We start from the raw sequence: 23506 nt of genomic DNA on the forward strand, positions 1-23506 counted from the left end.
CCCCCCAAAACACCCCAGGGATAGCACAGCATCCTACCTGCTCGCTTGAGGGGGGCTCATCACGCAGAGAGGCCAAGAAGGGAACAGCAGAGCAGCCCCCCACTGCCTAAACTGCAGGACAAGCATCACCTGGCCTCCCCCCCTCCCTGCTACCCACCACAGCTGGGGTTAATCCCAAATTAAAGCCAGGGGAGGGAGCACTTGGCTGCACCTCTGCAGGTCCCCAGCTGGTTTTCTCTGCGGGGATGGGCTTCTGAGTTTTGCAGTTCCCTGTGGCTATATTTAATAAAACTCTAACTGCAGATGAGTCCCCACAGCAGTCTCACCCCCTGTGTGCTGATGGGGTGTTGTGAAGGGTAGGTTGCCATCCCCAGGCCTGCTGGGGAAGTAGCGTTTTCTATGGCCAGAGGAAAAGATGGGATTCACCTGCTTTACGCCTGTTTTCTGCTCACAAGCCTGTTTGTGCCTTAGCTCTCCAGCACCTCCAGCAGAGTGGGATGGCATGAGTCCTGGCACAAGTGGTATCCCAGCAGGGACCCACCAGTGCTGCTGGCTCAGGGTGTGGGCAGGTTTCTGAGGGGTGGCCAGGCTGTCACCCTGCCACCTTCCCACCCTTGTTCCAAGAGGAAGCAGCACAAATAACAGCGATTATATTTTCCTTTAGACTTCTTGATTTTTAACTCCCCAGGGTTGCCTTGGCTGTCAGAAGCGATGCTTTGCTAAGTGACACCTGGAAGGGGCAGCCTCAGCAAAGCCCTTTCATGGAATGGCTGCAGCCCTGCAGCGCTCAACCCTTGGAAGAAAGGACGGTTGTGGATGCAGCCATGGTGACTCTCCACAGTCAGAAATACCCCAACCACCAGGAGCTGCCTGCGCTCAGCCACTGCTCCCACCCTGGGGTTCAGGTGGCCTCCAATCCCCCTCCACGGGCCACACTCTCCACCATGCTTTAAGGAGACTTTTCTACCACAGCTTCAAGAGATTAACTTTTTTATAGCACTGATTGCCCAAAGAGCCCTGCTAATGACACACAGCAATGGCATGAATTTTTCAGCAGCGTGAGGATAAGCCGAGCTGCAGCAATGCTGGCATGGTGCCCAGCTGTCTCCAAGCACGGGCTGGCTTTTGCTCCTTTGATCTCTCGAGCAGATCAGCAGCAGCTCAGCATCCACCATGCTGCTGCCATCGGCACATGCCAGGCTTTTTCCAGCCCCACCTTTGACATAAACCAGGCTGCTGCATCCCAGGACACAGCCAAGGAGCAGCTTTGCTGGGGCAGAGAGAAAAGCCAAGCCCAGCAAGCCCTATAAAAGACTCTGCCCATAACCTACTTGTACCAGTGCAGTCAGAAATAAAAATTGTATTTCCAGAGCAGCAAAACTGAAATACTTCTATTTGAAACCCTCAGCAGAAGGAGAAGTCTTGTATGCTGCTGCAGGGGTGAGAAATGCACAGGGTCTGACCCCAGCTGCCTGCTGGGCTCCAGGTCTCCTGCTCTCCCATAGACGTCCCCACTTCCCCTAGCCCTTGTATTTGCAAAAAGAGCGAAAAAAAAAAAAAAAAAAGAGAAAAAAGAAAAAAACAAAAAAGAAATTAGTCCCAGAAGTTGTAGAATGTCCACAGGCATTAATGCCACATCACTGTTCCATCCAGCCTGGCACAGCACAGTCCCCCTTGGAGACCCTCAGACCTGCTTGGGCCAGGCCCTGTCAGGTAGTTTTACAACTGCCTCGTGGAAGAGAAACCCTCATCTCACACCCCAGAACCTTTTCACGTAAAAAATAGATATTTATTGATTAAAGTAAGATACATGATTCAGGTGCAGCACCAGCTCTTGCACTGGGCAGCTACACACGCTGTACGCTGACAATATCCATAGGCACGAGACATGTACATTAATAACTCCTATATTTACAGTTTCCTTGGTTACAGAGCAGCCTACAATACACAAGTGTCAAGTTTTCGTGTCCATCAGGTCCTGTGTCAGGTCCTCCTGGCTCGGCAGAGCCCCTCACACCACGTGCCCCACTAGCACCTGTGGCCCCATCTCCAAACACGCCCTGCTCTCCCCAGTAAAAGTGAAGAACTGCTAAAAACATTTAATGCTGTGATATCCCAGTCTCCTTGGAAATGAGGTCTTCACCACTGATTGCAAAGTGAGTTTGGATTTGTGGGACCCTTCTAGCAAACCCCCTGATGCCCAGTGCCGGGCTGGGGACATGCCCTGGCATACAGCTGTCCCCTAAAACGTGGCCAGCCTTCTTGTGGGGTACCAACAGGGCTGGGGGCAAGCACCAGACGTCCCCTGCTCCTCACAGCACGCGCTGCTCTGCCAAGGGTGACATTTCTGCACTCAAACCCAGCCCCCAAGGGCCACGCCAGGGTCAGTACAGAGCGATGGATGTGAATATTGCACTTCTCCTGTCCATGGCATGCCCTGGAGCCCCCCCCCCCCCGCCCACCTCCCAGACCCGGGTGTTTGCCCTCTATCCCCATGGTGTCCTCCAGATGGAGGATCTGACTTAAAGCTTTGCTCTGGTCAGGACCAAGTGATGCTGGAGCAGGCCAAAACCTTCACCAGCACAGACTTGGAGGAGATGAAGCGAGCACCAAGAGATGCAGCAAGCAGGTGAGGGGCTGGAAAGGAGCGGCGATGTGGCACAGACCTACCCTGGACCTGGTCACGGGTCCGTGTACCGGCACAGGGCACCCAGAGCAGAGCCAGCAAAGGGGACACAGCGCAAGACACTGAAACACCACACAGAGGAGGCAGGCTGCAGGGACACCGCTCTGCACAGCCTTCTCCTCCCAGAAGCAGGTCAAACACCAAAAATAACCCCAAGCCTCACTCACCCTCCATCAAAGATGGGAACGCAGCCCACCAGGGCTATATTCACACTCCTTTCCCACACCGCCAGCAGCCTTTGCTCACCCACAGGGAGACACGGCTGCAGCAGGATGCAGGGATAAAGGCTCTCCAAAGGAAGCCACCACGCTGCTGGCGTCTGGGAGATGCTGCATTAGCAAGGAGGAGTTTGGCCAACACAGGGTTGCGGGGGGGGACTCAGCCAAAACCTTTTTGCACCTCTAATAAAAGACATCCCATGGAGGATGCATTTGCTCTCTTGTCCTAAAAAAAAAAAAAAAAAAAAGAAATCCAGCAGAAAGGCAAGGAAACTCTTTAGGGAGGAAGCTGGGCTCACTGAGGAAGGAAAGCAGCAGCGTAGCGGGGACTGTTCCCCCCAGGCATGCACCAGCCACAACGCAAGAAGCAACAGGAGCACAGGGAGAAGAGCCAGAGAGCTGCATCCTACCAGAGGACAGGAGCTGGGACAGAGGCAGAGGACACAGAGGGAGTGAGACTAGGAGAGAAAAGGAAAAAAAAAAAAAATTATGGTTTTTTTTGTGTGTGATTTGACATTCAGTGTCAGCCTGCAAATGCAGCCAGAGCATGCCAGGGCCAGCTCGGGCACTGTAAACAAGGTGATATGTTTTTGTGGCGTGTGGGCAGCACACGGTGAGTCCCGGGGACACCATGTCCCGTGCAGGGAAGGGGCTCACACCCCAAGGCAACTGGCTCAGACCCTTGTTCTGGCCGAGCCAATTCGCTCTCTGCATGCCTCGGTTCTCTAACGCCACGCGTTAGGTATGTGCGTTAGATGGGGAAAAAAGAAGTGTCACTACTGAAAGCGTGGACCAGGGTTCAGCAAACCCTCCCAGGCCAGGGAGGTGCTGTGCCCAGTGCCCAGCTCCCGAGACAGCTGGAAACAGCACCGGAGCAGGGCAGAAGCCAATGCCCATGTCTGGGGATCCCACCACGGGAGAGCTGGGGGGGCCCCAGGATGCTCCAAACCTTGGTGGCTCTGCCCACCCTCCCCACAAGGCTGGGGTGGGGAAGCAGCTCCATGCTTTCTAACCTGAGCTGAGGTTTCTCTGTTGCTGTAAAAATAAAGTGCTGAGGGAAAAAAAAAAAAAAAAAAAAAAACTGGCACAAAAAAGAACAGTCCCTGTTCCCCGCCCTGACTGAAGGAACGGGGGATATACAGAAAGGTTGGGATTTAAAAAAATAAAATAAAATCAAAATCTACATCCCTGGGATTCCTCACCTCTCAAAGTGACTATTTACAGGTGCCCAGAGGGCTGTTTTGCTGTATCACCTGCCCAAAAAGCCCCCAAGGAAGGCACTGCCCCAGCTCGGAGCCCAGCACGGGACCCCGCCGCAGAGGGACGGCTGCAGTGGGGGGTGGCCCTGTCCTCTCGCAGGCCAAAGCCACCGTGATTCCCGAGAGGAGAGGGGAGGCCATTCCCAGGGGACCAGCAGCACCCGGTGCCCGTGTGCCCCCAGCATGGCATCCAGAGGGGCCGGCAGGGCGGGGGGGCCCATCACTGCACCATGACACTGGTGCTGTTCACAACAGCAGCGGCGGGCGCTATCAGCTCCACCAGCGCCTCGTACGTCCCCACCACGAAGCCCACGAAGCCGAAGAGGCTGATGGCGATGTCCTTGGCCACAACGAGGGGGTGGATGCCTTCTGTGTAGTAGGTGGCGATCTCCAGCAGCGGGGGGAAGATGAGAGCCAGGGCGCTGCTGCTGACGGAGCCCACCAGCGAAATGACGATGTCCAGGCGCGGGATGAGGATGGCCAGGACACCTGGAGAAGGAGCGGACACGGCGTTAGTGCTGCCAGCTCCCAGGCAGCAGAGACCCTCTTCCCCCGAGTCAAAGTGAGCAAAAACCCACCACAGGGATGTCATCTGCTTGAATCACACCTCTGCCCTTTTCCCTGACAAAAGAGCTTTGAAGACATGGCTGCGTATTTTTCCAGCAACTCCTCCCCAACAAGCCATTAAGCCGTGACACTGAGTTAACAAAGCGCAGCTCACAGACGAAACTCTTTTTGTCGCCCTGGGCACCCCCGTAGCAGGCTCCAGGGCTGAGCGGGATGGGTGCCCCGGCAAACAGACGCCGCTGGCAGAAGAGCAGCTGCCAGCAACGCCGGCCCCCCTTGTGAGAGCCAGCACTCCTGCTCCCCACACCTGGGGAGCCGTAAAGCCTCAGAAACCCCATAAAAGCAGGAGATGGGAGGAGAAAAAAATCCATCTCTTCCCCCACCCCGAATAAATCCTTGTGGTTTGCATGTGTTTAGAGCTACTCCAGCAGCAGAGCACCTACGGCACAGCCCTGGGGAGAACATTTGTTCAGTAAATCTGCAGCCAAGGAAAATCCCCCTGGGAAACTTCTGACAGCTCCAACTTAGCGGTGCAAACTCCAGCATATTCCTGCTCCGGGCCAGGGGAGGACAGAGGGATGGTGCCTCCTCCTTCGAGCCAGCCACAGCCACCACCTCTGGGCTCCTCTCAGGGCACTGCAGTGTTGGTGTTTGGGGAGCAGATCTCAAGTAAAGGATCGTCAAGATTCCATTTTGCAACCAGGAGCGGTGGCCCTCAGGATGCTCATGCACCGAGCAAGCTCCCCATATACAGCAACCTCAGCATTCAAAAGCATCGCTGCTGCTTTTTGGTCAAATAAAGCCAGAGGAAAAGGCAACCTGAGCTTTGCACAACAGAAGAGCATCCTCTGCAAGCAAAGCAGACTTCAGCATCAAGAGAAATAAATTGGTTTATTGCTCTGAAAGCTCTGCTTAGAAATAGGAGACACCTAGGACCATGGCAGCTACAGCTGTGATGAAGGGTCACCTCAGGGCTCCTTACCAGGGGGATTTGTTCACTCCCTGGCAATCAGCTACAGGCAAGAGGCTGTTGGAGCCTCCCTGAGCCAAAAATCACCCATGGCACCGCAGATGGAAGGCTTGGGAGGCTGACAGCAGGCAAAGACACAAAAAGGAGATTCTCCTGAACATCACCACCACTCCAGCCCTGTGTCATCTGAATAAACCTAGAGACAAACCATCCCTCCACCATGGGAAACAGCAGCAAAGGTCCCTGCTGAGCTGACCTGGAGGAAGTTTATCCCAGTGCTCAGCCCTGCACAGAGGCAAAGGAGCACTCTGCCAGGTCTCTGCTGCAAGCAGCATCCCTGCTCCGGCAGCGTGTGGGGAGAGCAGAGCAGCTGACCACCAACAGCACCTTCAGCCCACCCCACACTTCTCTTTGGACTCAAAGTAAACAAAATTATTAACCCTCCTCTAAAACAAGCAGAACTGAAGCACCAGCTGCAGTCCTTAGCCTCCAGGGGCAACGGTCATGCTTTCCACAGGTATTAATTCAAAGGGTTTTTAAGTGTGCTGGTTTTGAAGTCTAAGCTTAAAAGACACCCATACACCAAATTGCATCCTCTCTTTAGAAGCCAAAGCCATGATATGGGCTTGTTCCGAGGCCACGCAATCATCTGATGAATATGCATACAATCCCCCTAATTGCTTTTATCCTCACCAACAGCCGCAGCCCTCTCTTACATGGAAGGGTAAGGGGAGGTACAAAGGAACCAGCATCCTTCCACCAACACCTCCGCTGCCTCCCTACCCCCAAACAGGAGGGCACAGCCACTGCCAGTGCCTAAAGCCATCCCATCACTCCAAGCCTTCACTTCCCTGGCCAGGCAAACCCCAACACCCTCCAGGAGAGGCTCCCATCCCACAGTCAGGCTCTGAGTCCAACCACAGCACCAGGGTGGCTAGAGCCCATGGTCCAGCCCAGCAGGATTTCATCCCTGCACCATCCCTCCAGCTACAGGCATCGAGGCAGAGCACTGCTTCAGGAACTCAGCACACAGTGGTGGGGTTTTTTTGGCTTTGCCCACCTCTGATAATGCAGCACTTCTGGCTCATCGTTAACAAGAGCCCAGAAACCAGCAGCACCCTGCTCTCAGCCAGCTTCACCCTCCTCAAGTTAGCACCACGCTCCTCTCAAACCCAAACTAAAGCCAGCCGAGATGCAGGGCCAGGCCCCTGATGCTCAGCTCTGGTGCATCAGCAGCATCAAGCCAAGGAGATAAGCTCTTTTTCAGCAGGTGACGCCAGGGAGCTCAGTCAAGCGTCTCAGCTGTGCTGACAACAGTAAGGATTTAGCATTTGGGAATCAAAGCCAGTCAAAATCAGATACTCCTGCACCTGATTTGCTCCACACCTTTCCCAAGGTCCACCAGGCTCAAGCCCAGCAGCCCGCTCCACCACAGCCTCACTGCAGGCACCAAACACCATCAAGGGAAATCACAGAATCATGCAGGTTGGAAAAGACCTTTGGGATCACAAGTGCAACCATCAGCCCAACTCTACAAAGTTCTCCCCTACATCACATCCAAATGACCCTTAAACACATCGAGGGCTGGTGACTCCACCCCCTCCCTGAGCAGCCTATTCCACTCTCTGACCACTCTTTCTGTGAAAATTTTTTCCTAATGTCCAGTCTGACCCTCCCCTGTTGCAGTTTAAAGACATTCCCTCTTTTTCTATCGCTAATTCCCTGTGAGAAGAGACCAGCACCAGCCTCTCTACAATGTCCTTTTAGGTAGCTGTAGAGAGTGATGAGTTCTCCCCTCAGCCTTCTCCTCCTCAAACTGAACAGTCCCAGCTCCTTCAATCGCTCCTCATAAGATTTGTTCTCCAGGCCCTTCACCAGCTTTGCTGCCCCCCTCTGCACTCGCTCCAGCACCCCGAGATCTCTCTCATATTGAGGTACCAAAAAAAACCCAACACTTTGGGGCTGATCCAGCCAGACCTGCCCTGCAGCACACTCCGCACCCCAGCAGACTGCCACGGGCACACCAGGGCTTTGGTTATGGGTCATGTACCATTGTGTGCTGCCTTCTGCTGTGCTACACGCTGCGATGAATGTGTGTGCACATGGACACCCGTTCCCTCGTGTCTGCAACCCTTCTGCAGCCGTGTCCCCATCACTCAGGCACAAGGAGCCTGGCTGCACGCTGCCTACACAGAACAGCCTCCCGTCTGGGCTGCCCTGGCTCCAGACCAGGTGCTGGGAGTGTTTTGTACAAAGCTTGATGGATCTCAATGCCCCCCAAAAGTGCCATCAGGGGGACTCCAGGCCCAAGACTCCACGGGGATCTGTGACCTCCAAATGATCTGGGAAGTTTACTACTCCACTCAGAAGACTGGTCTCATACAGAGGGGGCAGAGGACCACTGCTGTTGCTCCTTGGAGGCCACCGTGGTCCACTGGCTCGCATCAGCAAGGTCCAGGGAACTCCTGCTGTGAGGCTTTAGCAGCAGGGCCAGAGGCAGCAAGGCAAGGGGTGAAGGCTCTCAGAACCACCAGCCCATAGGAGGAAAGAGGTGTCACATCCTCATAGGGGAACTCAAACAAGCTGCTTTCTACTCACAGGTCACGCTGACCAGGACCACCCTGAGGAGCAGGTTGACCAGCCAGCCCCAGCGCTCCGACACTCGGGCGACGAGGGGAGGGATGATGATCTCAGCGGGCACGTAGAACTGCACGGCGTACGTGAAGAAAATCCCGAAGGAGAAGAGCAGCTTGACAGCTTGGTACAGCCTGCAAACAAGAAGGAGACTAGTGAGACACACTCTTGCTCCAGCTCTCACCCATCAATGGCAGAAAGTAGAAGGGGAGGCTCTGTCAAGAAGGACTTTCGTGTCCTGAACAGTTTTGGAAAATTAGGGGTGATGCATTCAATCCACAGAGGCCCTTCTTGGGCAAGAGATAGCAAGGAGACAGTGCAACCTCCATGCTGTAGCAACACATTCCCCCACACCTAATCAGAGCCTTTAGGCTTGGCTTTGCATAAAGAATCATCAGGTCAGGAGTTGAGCCAGCAGCCTCTCAGGTGCTGTCTCCCCTTGGTAAAACTCATGGGAACAGATATTGAGAGCTATTTGAAAAAACAACGAGAAAAAAACTCCAAAAAACACCAAACCACTGTCCTGCTCCTAACTCATGCAAGGCACAGGGAAAGCTGAGGTGTCCCAGGCCAAGGGACCAGGAGCCCAACTTATTCCTCAACAAGTTAAGGCACCTACCCACATTTCTAGATGCTCAGGTGTGCCACACTGCCCTTGGCTGCACAAAGTCCTCCAGGTACCTTGCTCCCTGTGTAGACGCAGGCTCCGTACAACCCTCTCCAACTTGACAAGGCTGGACTCTGCAAGGTCCGCAGTGACACTGGGTGGCCTTCATGATTGCCCCCCCAGACAACACCCAAACACCCACCAGCACTGGTACTGCCAAGAGCCTGCAATCCTGACTTTTGGCCAGTGACCCAGAATGAAGTTGCATCCATCACCCACCCCCAGAGGTTCCTCACCTTGACCTTCACTAACAAAATCCAGCCTCCGAGCTAAAGGAAGAAAAAACCCCTCCTTTTCTCCTATTTGTAACCAGCTAGATTTTATTCTCCATCTTAAAACAGGAGACGAAGAGTATCTTCAAAGAGGCTTATCAGCTGCAGCCATGAATAGTTCACAGATTTCTATTACTGTTTGGCTTCTGAGGAGGGAGAAAAGGACAGCACTCCAGGGATAAGTCTGGGCTTACAAAGCAAATGTGATGTAAACGTCACCACTGCCACCTGCAACTCAACCTCCTCCATAAAACGAAAAAGAGCAGCTATTTTTGGAATGCTGCATAATACATGTTTGGGGGCAAGACAGTTAAAAGAGCAGTTTAGGCTGAGCAGAAGGAAGGCAGAGTGCAGACAGGCTGCAGACAACACCTTAGGCTCACCCCGAGACAGATCTCACCACATCCCAGATCCTACAGTGATGCAGTGGGGAGCAAGCGTGGCTGCAGGAGAGCACCTGTCACAGGTGGCCAGAAAGCCACCTTCAAGCCTCCTCTCCATCCTCTCCAAAAGAGGAGTGACATCACATATGATCCCACCCGTTCCCCAACTCGAGACATGCTGACCAAGCAGGATACATGGGTCCTGGCCATACCACATGGGTAAATATGAAGTGGATACAAGCTGAAGAAGGTATTTGGCTCCTGCCTTCTTACACACTTTTGCCTTCTTTGGGCCCAAGCCAGTGTCCCTCTGTGTTGGCTCTCAGCATTCAGCTGCTACAACAACAGTTTCAAACCAGAGAAGGCCAAGTATTCACGGGCAAGACAACTTTGAACACTGGTGGCAAAGTCTGGTGGAGTCAAACATTTCCCACAATCGTGGGGGATGGCGTAACGGATCACCTAAGTGATGGGGCATTATGCAAGTCTGTGGGACCAGATCAGATGTATTCAAGGTTGTGAGCGACATCAGCCTGAAGCCGCTTTATCATCTTTAAAAGAGCAGGGTGATCAGGGTCCCACTGCCTGGGAAGAAGAATCACATCCACCTTCAAGAGGGAATGAAGGCATCAGGGAAGCTACAGGCTAATCAGCCTCACCTCGATCCCCAGAAAAGTATGGACTATGTCTTCCTAGCATCCATTTCCAGGCACATATTGGACAGAATGAACACCCAGTGAGGATTTGCCAATGGGCAATCATGGGAATATCCCCATCAGGGACCTGGATGAGCTCTCAGCAAGTTTCCAGCAAGACCAAATTGGAGGGGATGGCTGACACACCTTGGAGCAGAGCCTAAACAACATGGTGGCACAGGCAAAGTTCAAATGCAAACACAAAATCCCACACATGGGAAGGGCTGAGGCCCAGATTCCCATCTAGCCAGGAGAATAGAACCTGGAGGTCTTGGCAAACTGAACATGAGGCAGGGGCAGGACCTTGTAGTGACTAAGGTCAATCACATACCAGGCTGTGTTAGCAAAAGCATAACCAGCAGGTTAAGGGTAAGGATTATTCTCTTGTCTGGGGCTTGGGAAGCTGCATCTTCAGTATTGTGTCCAGTCTTGAGACTCCCAGGACAGGACAGACATTGACCTACCAGAGCAAGTCAAGTGGAGGCTACTAAAATAGTTAGGACTGGAGCACATGACATACAGGGAAAGGCTGCGAGACCTGGGGTTGTTCAGCATCAAGAGGAGGTTAAGAGGGATGTTACTACTGTCTTCAGCTACCTAATAGGAGGGCACAGAGAAGACAGACAGAGTCTTCTCAGAGTTGCACAGTAGAAGAACCAGGGACAATGGGACAGAGCTGCATCCCAGTAAGCAAGTTAAGCACCAGAACAAGAGCCTGGAGAGGTGGGGAACCTCCCTCCTTACTGATATTCAGAATGTAAGTTGGCCCTGCTTTGAGCAGGTGGGTGGACCCAGTGATCTCCTGATGCCCTCTCCAACCTAAGTTAACCTGTGATTCCATAGGCAAACTAAAGACAAAGCTATCACAGAGTCCAGAGTGCGCCCACTCAGCCACACATGACTTGAGTGCACAGTAGCCTTGAGCCACCCACCTCACGGCCTGCAATATCTTATCGTTGCGTTTTCAGTTAAGTGATGCTGTAAAGCCATAAAGCGCTCGAGGGCAATCCACGATTAAGAGATGTTATTAAAAAAGGTACAGAAGAAGGTTGGGTACCAATCCTGTACAGGTCAGGAACCAGGACAACAAGCTCAAAGGGCATTTTAAATATCAACAAGAGGAAGAGCTTAAGCACTAGCCTTGACCCCCAGAAAACACAGGTCCACACAGGGCCCTGGAAAGCCACTGCTCTGCCAACCACAGCAACCGCCTGCTTGAGCCAGCGAGCTACAACAGGCCATCTCAACAAGCTGCAATAAATGGCATCACCTTCCTTTGGCCATAAGCTCTGTCATGACCTACCTCCAACTGGCCATACGCAACCAAACATCTTGCCCCTCGCTGCAGCATTTCTTCACTCTTCAGATGGTGGGGTGAAACAACGCTTCTGAGGAGGGATTTCTGCTTATTTTAGAGGCCTGGTTAGATGGGGCACTGGGAACTGACACACTCCTCATTTGAGGAAGCTGCGGTTAAAGAGAAATGAGGCTGGAAAAGTCCTTAGTCATCCTGTAACTCAACGATTCCTGACACGTTCATCCAATCTGTTCTAGAGACCTCCAGGCAACAGCTACAGCCAAGGAAGGATGCAGCATCTCTGCCACAATCCTCACCTCTTCTTCAACGCCGCAGGCAAATCCCATGGCTTCTCACCCACAGCCCTTATGACCAGCTTCTGCAGCCCGACATCTTTTACTGATGGGGAGAAAACCCTCAGGCAAAGTAAGATGGGCAAAGCACTCATTTCAAGAGCAAGTCCTCACCCATCACCTACAGTTTAATGCATGGGAATACAGCGGTCAAGGCTTTAGCCCAAGTATCCCAGCCCTCACTTTAGATAACTCATTTCCAAGTCCAGTATTTACAGCCTCCATCAAATGTTCTGCCAGGAAGCAACATGCACAAACACTGAAGTGTTTTGCCTGCTGAGTCACAAGGACTGCAGCACACCTTCCCCAGAAGCAGCCCGCAGGAGCCCTGCCACGTGCCCAGGCTCCCCCAGGCACTACTTCCAAAGGGCTTTCTCACTGTCTGAAAAACCCTATAGTTTTTTTCAGAAAACTACTTTAACATAAAGTGTGGATACTCCTAGAAACACGTATTTGAAATAGGGTCTTTCTGTAGCCTAGCTAGTCACAGAAATCCCATTACCCTCTTCTAAAGGAAGGTCATTCTTTAGAGCAAACAAAGCTGAGATTTCCCACAGAAGCCCCCGGGCAGTGTTACAGGTCAGCAGATGTCATTACAGGCTGTGGCGTTACCTGGTGTCCTGCAGAGCCCAAGACCTGGATCTAACCTGCTTTCCACCTTCAGGAGAAGCAGCAGCACTTCATCACCTCCTCACCTCATTTCAGCTTGCTGAACGGATAGGATTCACACCTCCTGTGCTTGGGATGGTGGGATTCAGAGCTCCCTATGTTTTCCCACCAGCCCCATCCCTCCTTGCTGAGAGCAGGGACCTGGCAGAGCTCCCAGCCCCTGCAGGGGACAAAGCTGGGCTCTCAATAGGGGCAGGACCTTCTACCACACAGACACCAATATCCAGCAGCTCAGTCACTGCACAGATCCAGCATGAACGAAAGTCCATGCACTCAAATTGGAAAAAAACCCATATAGCAATAATTAAAACAAAGCAGGTTCTAATTTTTAAAAAAATCTTCGCTTTCTCCGGAGCCCCAGCTATGCAGCTCTACAAGATCAGCATGTGGAAACCCACTAGTGACTTCAACAGGGGTGAAGAGACAGCAAGACCCACTGCAGTGATGGGCAGCTGCTAACAGCAGAGGATGGGCTGGGGAGGGGGACAGGCACCCCCAGCTCAAATTCTCACTCTGGTCTCTTGCGGGATTTTCAAGTCAGTAGAGACATCGAAGAGAAACTGTTGAACTTCAGAGTGCTCCTAAGCAAACCCAGAGAAACTGTGTTGCCACAGGATGGCTTTCCAAGAAGCCTCATGGCATCAAAGCCAGCCCTCAGCCCAGCTCCGCACCGAGGTGCAGGTGCTGCCGTGCAAGTGGTACCTCTGCAGTGCAGAGAAGAGCTGCTCTCCAGCTCCTCCTCGCCTGTCAGCACCATGTTCTGCCATACAGACACCCCAAAACAGCGTGTCATAAGAACCGAGATGAGTTTTTTCAGGACTTCCTCAAGTAGTCCCAAGCAGAGCAAGCTGGAAAAGACATTTGTTCCCTATATTTGCGTGTTCCACAATTCTTGTCCAAAAGGCAAAAGAAACTACTTGCAATTCTGCTCTGGGATGAATATGGGGCTGTGACACTGAGCAACCAACCCCCAGGACAGACCAGCATGCAGCCCAGTCAGCTGCTGCAACAGCCACCAGCCCTGGAAAGAGGAGAAATAACCCCCCCCGGGTAAGCAGGTACAGGGTCAGGCCACATTTATTTCCACAGGGCTCCAGCCAGAGACTGGAGCATCTCAAGAAGCCTTGCTGGATCCCAGAAGAGGACAGACAGGTTTGGGGAGCTGCAGAGCTTGGCCCCCATGGGAAGGAAGGGGTATCCTCACAGCACCGGCACTCAGAGGCAAAGCACTGCCTCGAGCTGAGCTGCATCCAGGCAAAACACAGAGCCCAGGAGTGGGAGTTGGAGCTCCAGGGCTGCAAACAAGCAGTCCATGCATGGAGACATCACATCTCACGCCCTCTTGGAGCTCCCAGCTTTGGGTTTAGTTTTCCGTGTGCTTCATTTGGGAAAGAGAAGCAGTTTTTCCACTGTTCAATGACCTTCCAATATTGCCATGCAGGGGTTGTGTTCAACATCTGCCAGCCATAGCGCTGTTTATCACCCCAAAAGACACCACAAGGCTCCAAGAAAAAGGCAGGAGCTGCATCTACCCAGGCAAGGACCACCAGGGACCCCGAGGAAGCAGCCTGAGCTGCAGAGCCAAGACACTGCAGCAATGAGCCTCACCACCCCATGCATCAGACAACCCTCGACAAGTTCCTGTGGACAGTTTGGTTACAGCATGTTTGATCCTTCCCCAAGCTCATCCAGATTAGTTCTCCTAAGGAAAAACATCCCCCACTGCCCCATCTCCTGCCTCCCTGGCCAGGACCCTCCTCCCTCACCCCTGGGACTCACCAGCAGTTGGGCAGGTTGAGGGTTATGCTGGCCTGAATGTCCGCCCCGAAGCGCAGGTACCCCAGGACGCTCAGGCTGATATACAAAATGGTGACAATGGTCATCCCCACATAGAGGATGAGTGGGAACTGCCGGGGGTTCTTCATCTTGTTTTCCAAAGGCAATACCTGTGAGAGGAAGAGGAGGAGGAGGATGACAGAGCAGCAAGGTTTTCCCCATTCCTCTATACCCCTCAGCCCTAGAAAGCAGGAGAGGCAGCCCCATGGCCAAGCACAGCCCCCCATGCCAGGGGATGGGACAGTCACACGTGGAGCCCAGAGAACTCAGCTGAAAAAGCCTGGTGACCTGATTTCTGTGCTCCCATTCGAGACCTTCACGCTTGGCATGGCACATCTCCATCAAAGTCACTCACGGCCTTGCCTTAACGAAGGGACCTGCTCCCTCCCCTTGGCAGGAGCTGTGCCCATTGGTGCCTGGCCTTTTGGGGCGATGCCATCTGCCCCATACCTTGGTTGCATTACACTCTGCACCCCAAAACAGCACAGTCATGCCCACTGGGACAGGCTCATCGTGTTACATTGTCTTATTTTCCCCAGCAGACCCTGGAAAGACCAAGACACCTTCTCCTCTCCTATCAAGTTTGAATGGACAGATTTCAACTGGGCAGGACAATTAAAAAAAAAAAAAAAAAGTACAAAGGCAAGTCCCTCACCTCTATACTACTAACACTCGCTTTCAAATATAGGACCTCAGCAAACATTTTTATAGCTGTCCTTGAGTGGTAGGGATTCCAAGAAGAGACAGAGTGGCAGAGCTGGCAAGGAGGCAAGACCAGAAAAGCTTTTTATTTGCTTCTACACCTCCAAGCCATGCGAGGAAGAGAGCATCTGTGCCTCACTGACAGCAAGAGCCCTCTGCCCTGGGCACAGCATTCAGTAAACACTCCTCCTGTAATGGATTTGGCCCTCTCCAGCCCTGTGTTTATACAGCCACCGTATATTAAGAGATGAAAACATTTTTTTCTCCTTTGAAGGGAGCTCCCAGAAGCAACCCACAACATCTTAGGGAGCCATTAAGCTCTCCACCCACCCACCCAGCTTTTTCACAGACACAGCCAGCCTATTTACAGCGTCTTGTATGAGAGGCACATGCAAATCCAGCCCCATGGCAGGCTGGAGCCACGCGGCTGCCGAAGGGAGATCTCGGTGCCTCCGCAGCAGGGTGGGAAGGAACAGATCACATTTTTTTGTCACGTTTTTTGGCCTCCCACTTAAGCAGCTTCAGGATCCAGCTTAGTAACAAGACTCAGGACGATTCCTCGTCCACAGGTTAGCCAGCAGAGCCAAAGGCAGCTGCCAGTGCAGTTCCCTGCAGAGCCCAACCCACTGCCAGATACAGCCACCTTCAAAGCAGCAACCAACCTCCTGAGGTTTGGAGCATGTGCTCCTCCAGCCTCAGATAGAAGCAACAGGGTTTGACCCAGGAGATAGCCTGGAGGCTAAAAGCTAACAGCATCATCCAGAATTTGGGCTACAGTCAGAGAAGTTCATCTGCAAATACAGCTGCAACGCAGAGCAGGTGCTGCAGCAAGCCCGAGCATGGGCTGAGCCTCCTTTGCAGGCAGCCCCGCTGCCACACGCCGAGACTTACCACCCCGATGCCTTCGAAAGCGAAGATCGCGGTGCCAAAAAACAGAGGGTAGGTCTTCCAGGCTGCTGCTAGAGGCAGGTCCCTGGGATCAGGAATGTCCTGGAAAAAAGCCCACGCAGAGTTCAGATGCAGGGTGGATGGGGAGGACCTGGCCTGCTCCCATGGCTCCCTGTCGCGGCCCCATGCCACAGGGGAAGCCCTGTGGAGCAGAGGATAACCGCTGTGCCCACGGGAGCGAGCAGCACCCCACAGCATGCACACACCCCACTGCTGAGCAACCTCCACATGCCAAAACATGGGACATCACAGAAATGACAGAGGGGAGCCACATGCACGTACCCTGACGATGTACTGGTAGATCACAACAAGGCTGACAAGCATGGCCACGTTGGCCAGCATGGAGAAGATGGACAGGACCTTGAGATTCTGGATGAACGTGAGCAACACCACAAAAGGCAGGATGGAAAGCATGTATAGCCGGGAGTCCATGGTGGGGGTCATGACCACTGTCCTGTTTGGGCTGCAGTCATTGGTGGTCCCATTTGCTGCAGATATGACCTGGGGAAACACAGGAAGGCTTGATGAACAGAATCACAGAATCATCTATTTAACCTAAATAAATAATAAATTATATCTATTATATTAGATAATATAATTATATAAATACATAAAAATAATATATATAATTCTATATTGTTATATATATCTAAATTGTATATTATATAATAAATAATATAAATATAATTATATTTATTATCATAAATCATCATTAACCTAACACTGACCGTTCTCAATTCAACCAGATCCCTCAGCACTGGGTCAACCCAACTCATAAACCCCTCCGGGGATGGGGACTCCCCCCCTGCCCTGGGCAGCCCATTCCAACACCCAACAGCCCCTTCTGCAGAGAAATACTACCTAATATCCAGTCTAAACCTTCCCTGGCACAGCTTGAGGCCATTCCCTCTTGTCCTATCGCTTGTTCCTTGGTTGAAGAGGCTCATCTCCCCTCTCTGCACCCTCCTGTCAGGGAGCTGTAGAGGGTGATGAGGTCTCCCCTCAGCCTCCTCTTCTCCAGACTAAACCCCCCCAGTTCCCCAGCCGCTCCCCAGCAGACCTGTGCTCCAGACCTTGCACCAGCTTCGTTGCCCTTCTCTGGCCACGCTCGAGTCATTCAATGGCCTTTTTGGGGTGAGGGGCCCAAAACTGAACCCACTCATCGAGGTGCGGCCTCACCAGTGCCGAGTACAGGGGTCAGATCCCTTCCCTGTCCCTGCTGGCCACGCTATTGCTGACACAAGCCAGGATGCCATTGGCCTTCCTGGCCACCTGGGCACACTGCTGGCTCCTGTCCAGCCGGCTGTCAATCACCCCCCCAGGTCCCCCTCTGACTGGCAGCTCTCCAGCCACTCCTCCCCAGGCCTGTAGCGCTGCTGGGGGTTGTTGTGTCCGAAGTGCAGAACCCAGCATTTGGCCTTATTGAAACTCCTACAGCTGGCCTTAGCCCATCGCTCCAGCCTGTCCAGGTCTCTCTGTAGAAGTCTGAGAGTCACACAGGTCTGAGAGCCACAGATCTTGGCAGCCCAACCCAGGTGGGTCAGAATACTACCCCATCAGCTCACTTTCAACACAGCTAGTCAATTAAAATCAAAGTAACACGGGTTTTCAGGTAGTTTCAAAGCAAATCCCTGTTACCTTGCTAGGAGCAGAGGTGGGACTAGCTACAGCATCTGAGTCAACACAGCAAAACCTGCCCGAGCCCAGGCTCACCGAGCACGCGAACCCGGCAGCCAAGTACACCGAGGGCAGAGGCTGGTTTGTGCTGCCCACCAGTTGAGAAGAGAGGAAAAAGGCATTAAGTGTTGTTTCCTCAAAGGTCCTTTTCCTCTGTCTGCACCACTTTACACTCAACATCACACACACCTTCAGTCACCCAGGGCCCTGTTCCCAGGCAAAGACATATGGAAGCTACTGCTGGCCCCCAACTTTCTTCATAGGAAATCATCCTTTCCTTGGGGTCTTTCATTCCAAAGGCACTCCAGGCCACATGCTCACCTCTAGAGACAGTTCTGTCCCTGGAAATGGGTAGCTGAGCCATCCCTCCCAAGAGCATGGGCACGCTGTGGATTACCAACACAACCATGACCAAGCTGGTTTGGGTCCCAGGTGCCATCTGGCCACTGCAGCAAAGAGCTGCCTGCAAACTAATTTAACCTGCTCTGGAATGAGTTGTGCCCCAGAGGAGAAGCTAAAGAGCTTCTGCACAAATCAGCATCCTCCGTGGGAGAGGGCAGTGCAGAGCCATGCACCCACGGGGCAGCACTGCTCGAGCCCTGGCCTGCCCTGCCTCTCTGTGGCTTGCTCCAAAGCCATTTTCCAAACCAAAGCTCTGTCCAGCACAGCAGCACCTCGCCCAAGGTACCACCTGCACCACTGCTCTCCATCTAACCCAGTATTCCCCACCACAAAAAGAAACAAGCAGCGCTCCCCTCCCCACATCCAAAAAAATCCAAAATGAAGCCAAGCGTGAAGTTTCCCAGCTATGGCCTAAAATGGGTTGGATTTGCAGATTTTTTGCAAATCTGCCTTATGGCTTGAGCCAGTCTTCAGGCTGTGCTGCAAGGGGCCCAGCAAAAGGAAGCCCACCTTGAAACAGCAGCAAGGAGCCATTTGTGGGGAGCAGCAGGAGCCCAGCCCCATGCACACACCCCGCTCGCTCCTGCTCCCAGGGCTGCTGGCGTCAGATCACAGACATTGACCCGTTTCCTACTCCCAGCCATCCCACAGGGCAGCACAAAGGGAATCCCCTCAGCTGCTGCTCCCTGAGCAGAGGCAGAGCCCATCCATCCTCCAGCACCCAGTGGCAGAGACCCCTGCCTTGGTCCCCTGGGAACCACCTCTGGGGCTGAGGGGCATCAGGGAAGAGTTGATGAAGGGCACAGCCGCAGCGGTAGAGACCAGACCATGCTGCAAGAGCAGAAGCACACGGGGGAACAATGCTGAGCCCCACCTGCGAGGCACTGAGCTGGTGGAGGCTGGGAACAGGGACTTGTTATTCCCAGTTTCTGACAGAGCTGGAGCCAGCCAAGCAGTTCAGGGTTTCTGTTTATTTCCTCCTGACACCTGGCAGAAGGAAACTCTTTCCCTAAAGATGTAATTAAGCTCCAGAACCACAGGATGAGGAAAGAAACTGGAATGCAAACAGGTCTGAGAAAGGGAGAAGAGAGGTTCACAGCAGGTCCTGGTACCCACATGTTACCATCTACAGAGTATCAATAAACCTATTAACCACGGCGGGCAGGGCATCAAAGGTACAGTCCCTCTGCTGTCAGCTCCCTCCTGCCTTCCCTCACCAGGAACAGTCCCCACTTCCCCTGGGTGACACGGATGGCTTCAGCACCTCTGCACATGGAGCAGAGTCATTGGGACTCTCAGAAAAACCTGACATCTTTAAACAGGAAAAACGATCCTCCAAAACACCGGGGCAGAGGAGCAGTACCTTCCTGAGCAGCAGCAGCTACAGAAACCAGACCTTTGGTGAAGAACAGGGCCATGACACAGGAGCTAAGAACAACCCAAGCACCTCCACACCCTCTCTCACCTTCCCCTTGCTCACAAAAGAGGGAGCAAGTCTAACCTGTTTGAGATTGTCAGCCAGAAAGACAAAGTACACGCAGCAGAAACCCAGCTGAGTGACGATCAGGAAAAGTCCCACTACACGCCTAGAACAGAAAAAAGACCATTCGTTAGCCAGGCCACACAGAAATAAGAGCCCACTTGGGTTGCTTGAGGCTGCACTCCAAGGCTGCAGCGATACTGGTCTCCCCAGGGGTTGAGATGTGCAGGTCAGAGCATGCCCAGCTGCCTTCTCCTCGATGATCAGGAGAGAGGACCATACCTCCATCTAACCTCGCAGACTTCAGGCTCTCCAGTGTCCCCTCCTATCCCCTCCTGGTCAGGACCAGCCTCAGGAGGAAAGTCTCCTGCTTGGGTTTAGCATCTCCAATCCACTGAATTGTTGCAGCTGGGGCCAACACTCCCAGACACAGGAATAGGTGGCAGTTCCCAGCATCTGATGTGCAATGATCTGTGTGATATGGGACACCCACAGGGCTGAGAGCATCCCTGGGAGCAGCCACTAGACATGCCCAGTGTCTAACAAGACAGGCCAGCACTGCAGTACATGTTATTTACCCCTTTGTTATGCTGTGGAAACTTACTTCACCCCCTCCTTTAGTCTAAGCCACATCTGGCTGGGGACAGGACTGGGTCAGACTCCATTGTTACCCCGGGGGACACTGAGCCCTCAGGGTAGATGAACCAAATAACATTTTATGTCACTTGAACTCATCTGCCAACACAGCTCAGAGACCAGTCAGCTCTTCTGTCCCAGCTGCAGCACATGTTGAGCTTAAAGACCCCTGCCTGGAGCAGGGGAACAAGTACCTTCCCCAGATGGCATGTGTCCGCAGCCATGCGCTGGGAGTTGACTCCAGCCCGTACACCACGGCACCCCCATAGTCCAAAAACTGCTTCTGGAACCTGTCCAGAGAAGAAAGAGAGAAGGGACGTCACATCAGCCCCGTCTGCTGGTTCCCAAGGCAAATGATGGGAAAACAGTTCCTGTGAAAAGCCCAGAAGTTCCAGACGGAGGCTTCCACATGGACAACTTGCTGCTGGGAGGCTTAAAAAAACCCATAGGGCTTCTTGGGAAGGAAGAAAGAGCCATAGGAGCAGCAGTGCCAAGAAGGGGAGGTGCTTCTTACCTGTAGCAGAAGTGATGGGCACATTTCACCAGGATGCCCATGCAGTGCACCGCCACGACTCCCATCACCAGCAGGCTCACAGGACCCAGCTGCAGGGGAAGAGAGGGGGAAGGCTGCACTCTGATGGCCAAAGGCAGAGCTGCACGATGACATTTACTGCCAGACAAAACTCCACCGGCTCTGTGAGCCAAAACACTGCTGAAGGCTGCACCAGGGCTCAGGTGCTGCTCCTGGGAACTGCCCCCCCGCCCCAGGACCGAGAAACCCCACAGAGCACCACGCACTTGGCAGGAATGATGCAAAAGAAGCAAGTTGAGGCAGTTTGGGCTTGGCAAAGCGCTTCCAGGATTGTTTTTCAAAGTATCTTGCACATCCCTGTTATACAGATGACAAAGAGGCCATGGTCTGGACAAAGGAAATCAAGTTTTCTTTTTTAATTATTTTTATCTTTTCAATCTGAGCAACTGGAACACTGCACTGCCGAGTGACAAAACCCAGAGCAGAGCAGCGAGGTGCCCCCACCTCTCACACAGATGGCAGTTGCTGGGGTACAATACAGACACAGAGGAGCTGAACGTTGGGACAGAAGCAGGGGGGAGCTGTGACAGTGGCCAGGGGCTGCTGTTTAACCTCCAAGGGTGACCTCAGGCAGCAAAGCTGCATCACATCCACTGACCCCAGAGCTGCGAGGCTGGACCAGCCCACGTGAAACCCCACAGAGGGAAGCACGCCACCGTCCCCCATCACCAGCCTTAACCATTGATTGATGGGGCTCGTTACGTGTGTGCTGTGCTCGCAGGACCCTCAGGAGACACACAGAATGCTCAGCACGGACCAGCTGGGACAAACTAAGGTGGAAGTCATGCTGAACCTGCCATGAGCAGGGCAAGGAGATGCCACCAGAGCACAGCACGGTGTGTTTTGGGAGAAAGGGGCTGATGTCACAGAAGCCAGGGAAGTAACATCCAGCTGGGTGCAGAGGCAGGGACCCAGCACTCTGCCCGACCCCAGCAGAGCAAACCGCAGCCCCAACTCGCACACTGAACTCCTCAAGAGCAGCCAGCACAAGGCAGGAGTGACAAGAACAGTCTCAGCAGCAAATGAAACAAGCCACAGAGCCCAGGGTGCAAAAGCTCACAAGCTGCCGAGCACCAAGAGACATCTCAGCAGGGAGTCGAGCCCTGACAGCATCCACACAAGCTGCCCAATGCCCAGAGGTGACTGCTCCACAGCTCCTGCACAGCAGGGCTGAGAGGTGCCTTACCAGGATGCCGGCATTCTTCACAGCCAGAGGCAGCCCCAGCAGCCCCGTGCCAATATTCCCCTTCAGGAGGTGGATCAGGGTCTGGTACCACCTGAGAGAGAAAAGATGCATCAGCAGACGCCCGCACACCCACCACGCACAGCCTCAGCCCTCGGCTCATGATGCTCAGGGTCCAGCAGCTCTGAGCTGCTGTGGGAAATGCACGTGGAGGTCCAGATCTGAACCTCAACCCTGAACCCAACTCAGCCCAGTGGGAGCGAGGCAGGACTGGAGGCAAAGACTCAGCAAACAGATTTTGGGTGGGCATTCGCAGAATCAGGTTTGAGGCAAAATCCAGCAAAAGCACAGCTCAGCACTGAGCAGCTGCACAACAAGAGTCTCCGAGTTGAAGGTATTGGTCTCCACTGGGCAGAGACAGCACCCTCTGCCTGAGCTGGTGAATAAGGCATGAAGAAGCCCTCAGGGCATGGCTGCAACATGCCCACATACCCTCTGAAGCTGGACATGCTGTTTGCTCACCACAGCTCCCCATGGAACCTAGCTGGAGCAGGTGAATATTGGAAAAAAGCATCAAACACCACCCACTGCCAGCATGGCCAGCTTCACCAGAGAGCAGAGATCAACACTGAGGCAGCTGCTCTCTTGGTGTCAGCACCCCACAGAGGCAGGGCCACAGCTCTGCCTCTGCCACCCCCAGAAGGGATTCCCCATAAAACCACAGCTCCACCATCCTCCAGCAAAGCTGGTAGGTAGCAGGGAGCCACCGTTACCTCCTCCACCCTCCCCAGGTGCTGGGCCAGCCCAGCAGGGAAGGAAACATCACTCACGTTGTGCCGTTGGCCTCCCCAAAGCGCTGGTAGGACTCAGGGTGGGCGAAACCGTTCATGCCGCCAGGCGGGCTCCCCTCCGGCGTGACATCCGTGGAGCTGTAGTCGTTGTAGTCCTCGCTGCGGAGGCGCCGGGTGGACATGGTCCCTGTGGAGGGAGCTGCATTAGGGGTGCCCAGCTCGACAGCCCCCTTCTCGGGCTCCTTGGGGTCAGCCATTGTGCAGAGACCTGCTGGTACTGCCAGAGCAAGGTCTCCTCCAGGGCTTTTATACGCGCTCCCGCCCAAGCAATCACGAAGCTGGCATGTCCCAAGGTCAAGGGTGCATGGCACATTCCCACTGGCTCTTCCTGCAGGTTCGTGCCCCCATTTTGGGCACACCCAGGCAGGATGGGCTCAGGATCCTTCAGGCAGAGCCTGGATGTGACCCGGCTTGTGACAGGCAAGGGACCTGTCTACCCCTGCTCCAAGGGTGGTGAGTGTGGCACCACAGCCACAGGCAGCAGGGCAGGGAGGGACATGCTGGCAGTGTGCAGGGCTGGCAAGAGGAT

At 53.6% G+C, this 23506-nt stretch overlaps 1 protein-coding gene across 1 annotated transcript; it reads right to left on the reverse strand.

Annotated features, from left to right (window-relative positions):
- Positions 1-1805: 1805 nt before the first annotated feature.
- On the reverse strand, positions 1806-23116 carry LOC141964901 (proton-coupled amino acid transporter 1-like). Its single transcript, XM_074915802.1, has 10 exons — positions 22957-23116; positions 22130-22220; positions 20866-20954; positions 20546-20641; positions 19737-19821; positions 16439-16657; positions 16100-16198; positions 14450-14616; positions 8299-8468; positions 1806-4652 (listed from the first exon to the last, which is right to left on the reverse strand). Exons 1-10 carry the CDS (start codon positions 23097-23099, stop codon positions 4384-4386), a joined length of 1428 nt encoding a protein of 475 aa, XP_074771903.1. The 5' UTR covers positions 23100-23116; the 3' UTR covers positions 1806-4383.
- Positions 23117-23506: the final 390 nt, after the last annotated feature.

The sequence above is a fragment of the Athene noctua genome, chromosome 12 (assembly GCF_965140245.1).
Source record: "Athene noctua chromosome 12, bAthNoc1.hap1.1, whole genome shotgun sequence".
In the NCBI taxonomy this organism is placed as follows: Eukaryota; Metazoa; Chordata; class Aves; order Strigiformes; family Strigidae; genus Athene; species Athene noctua.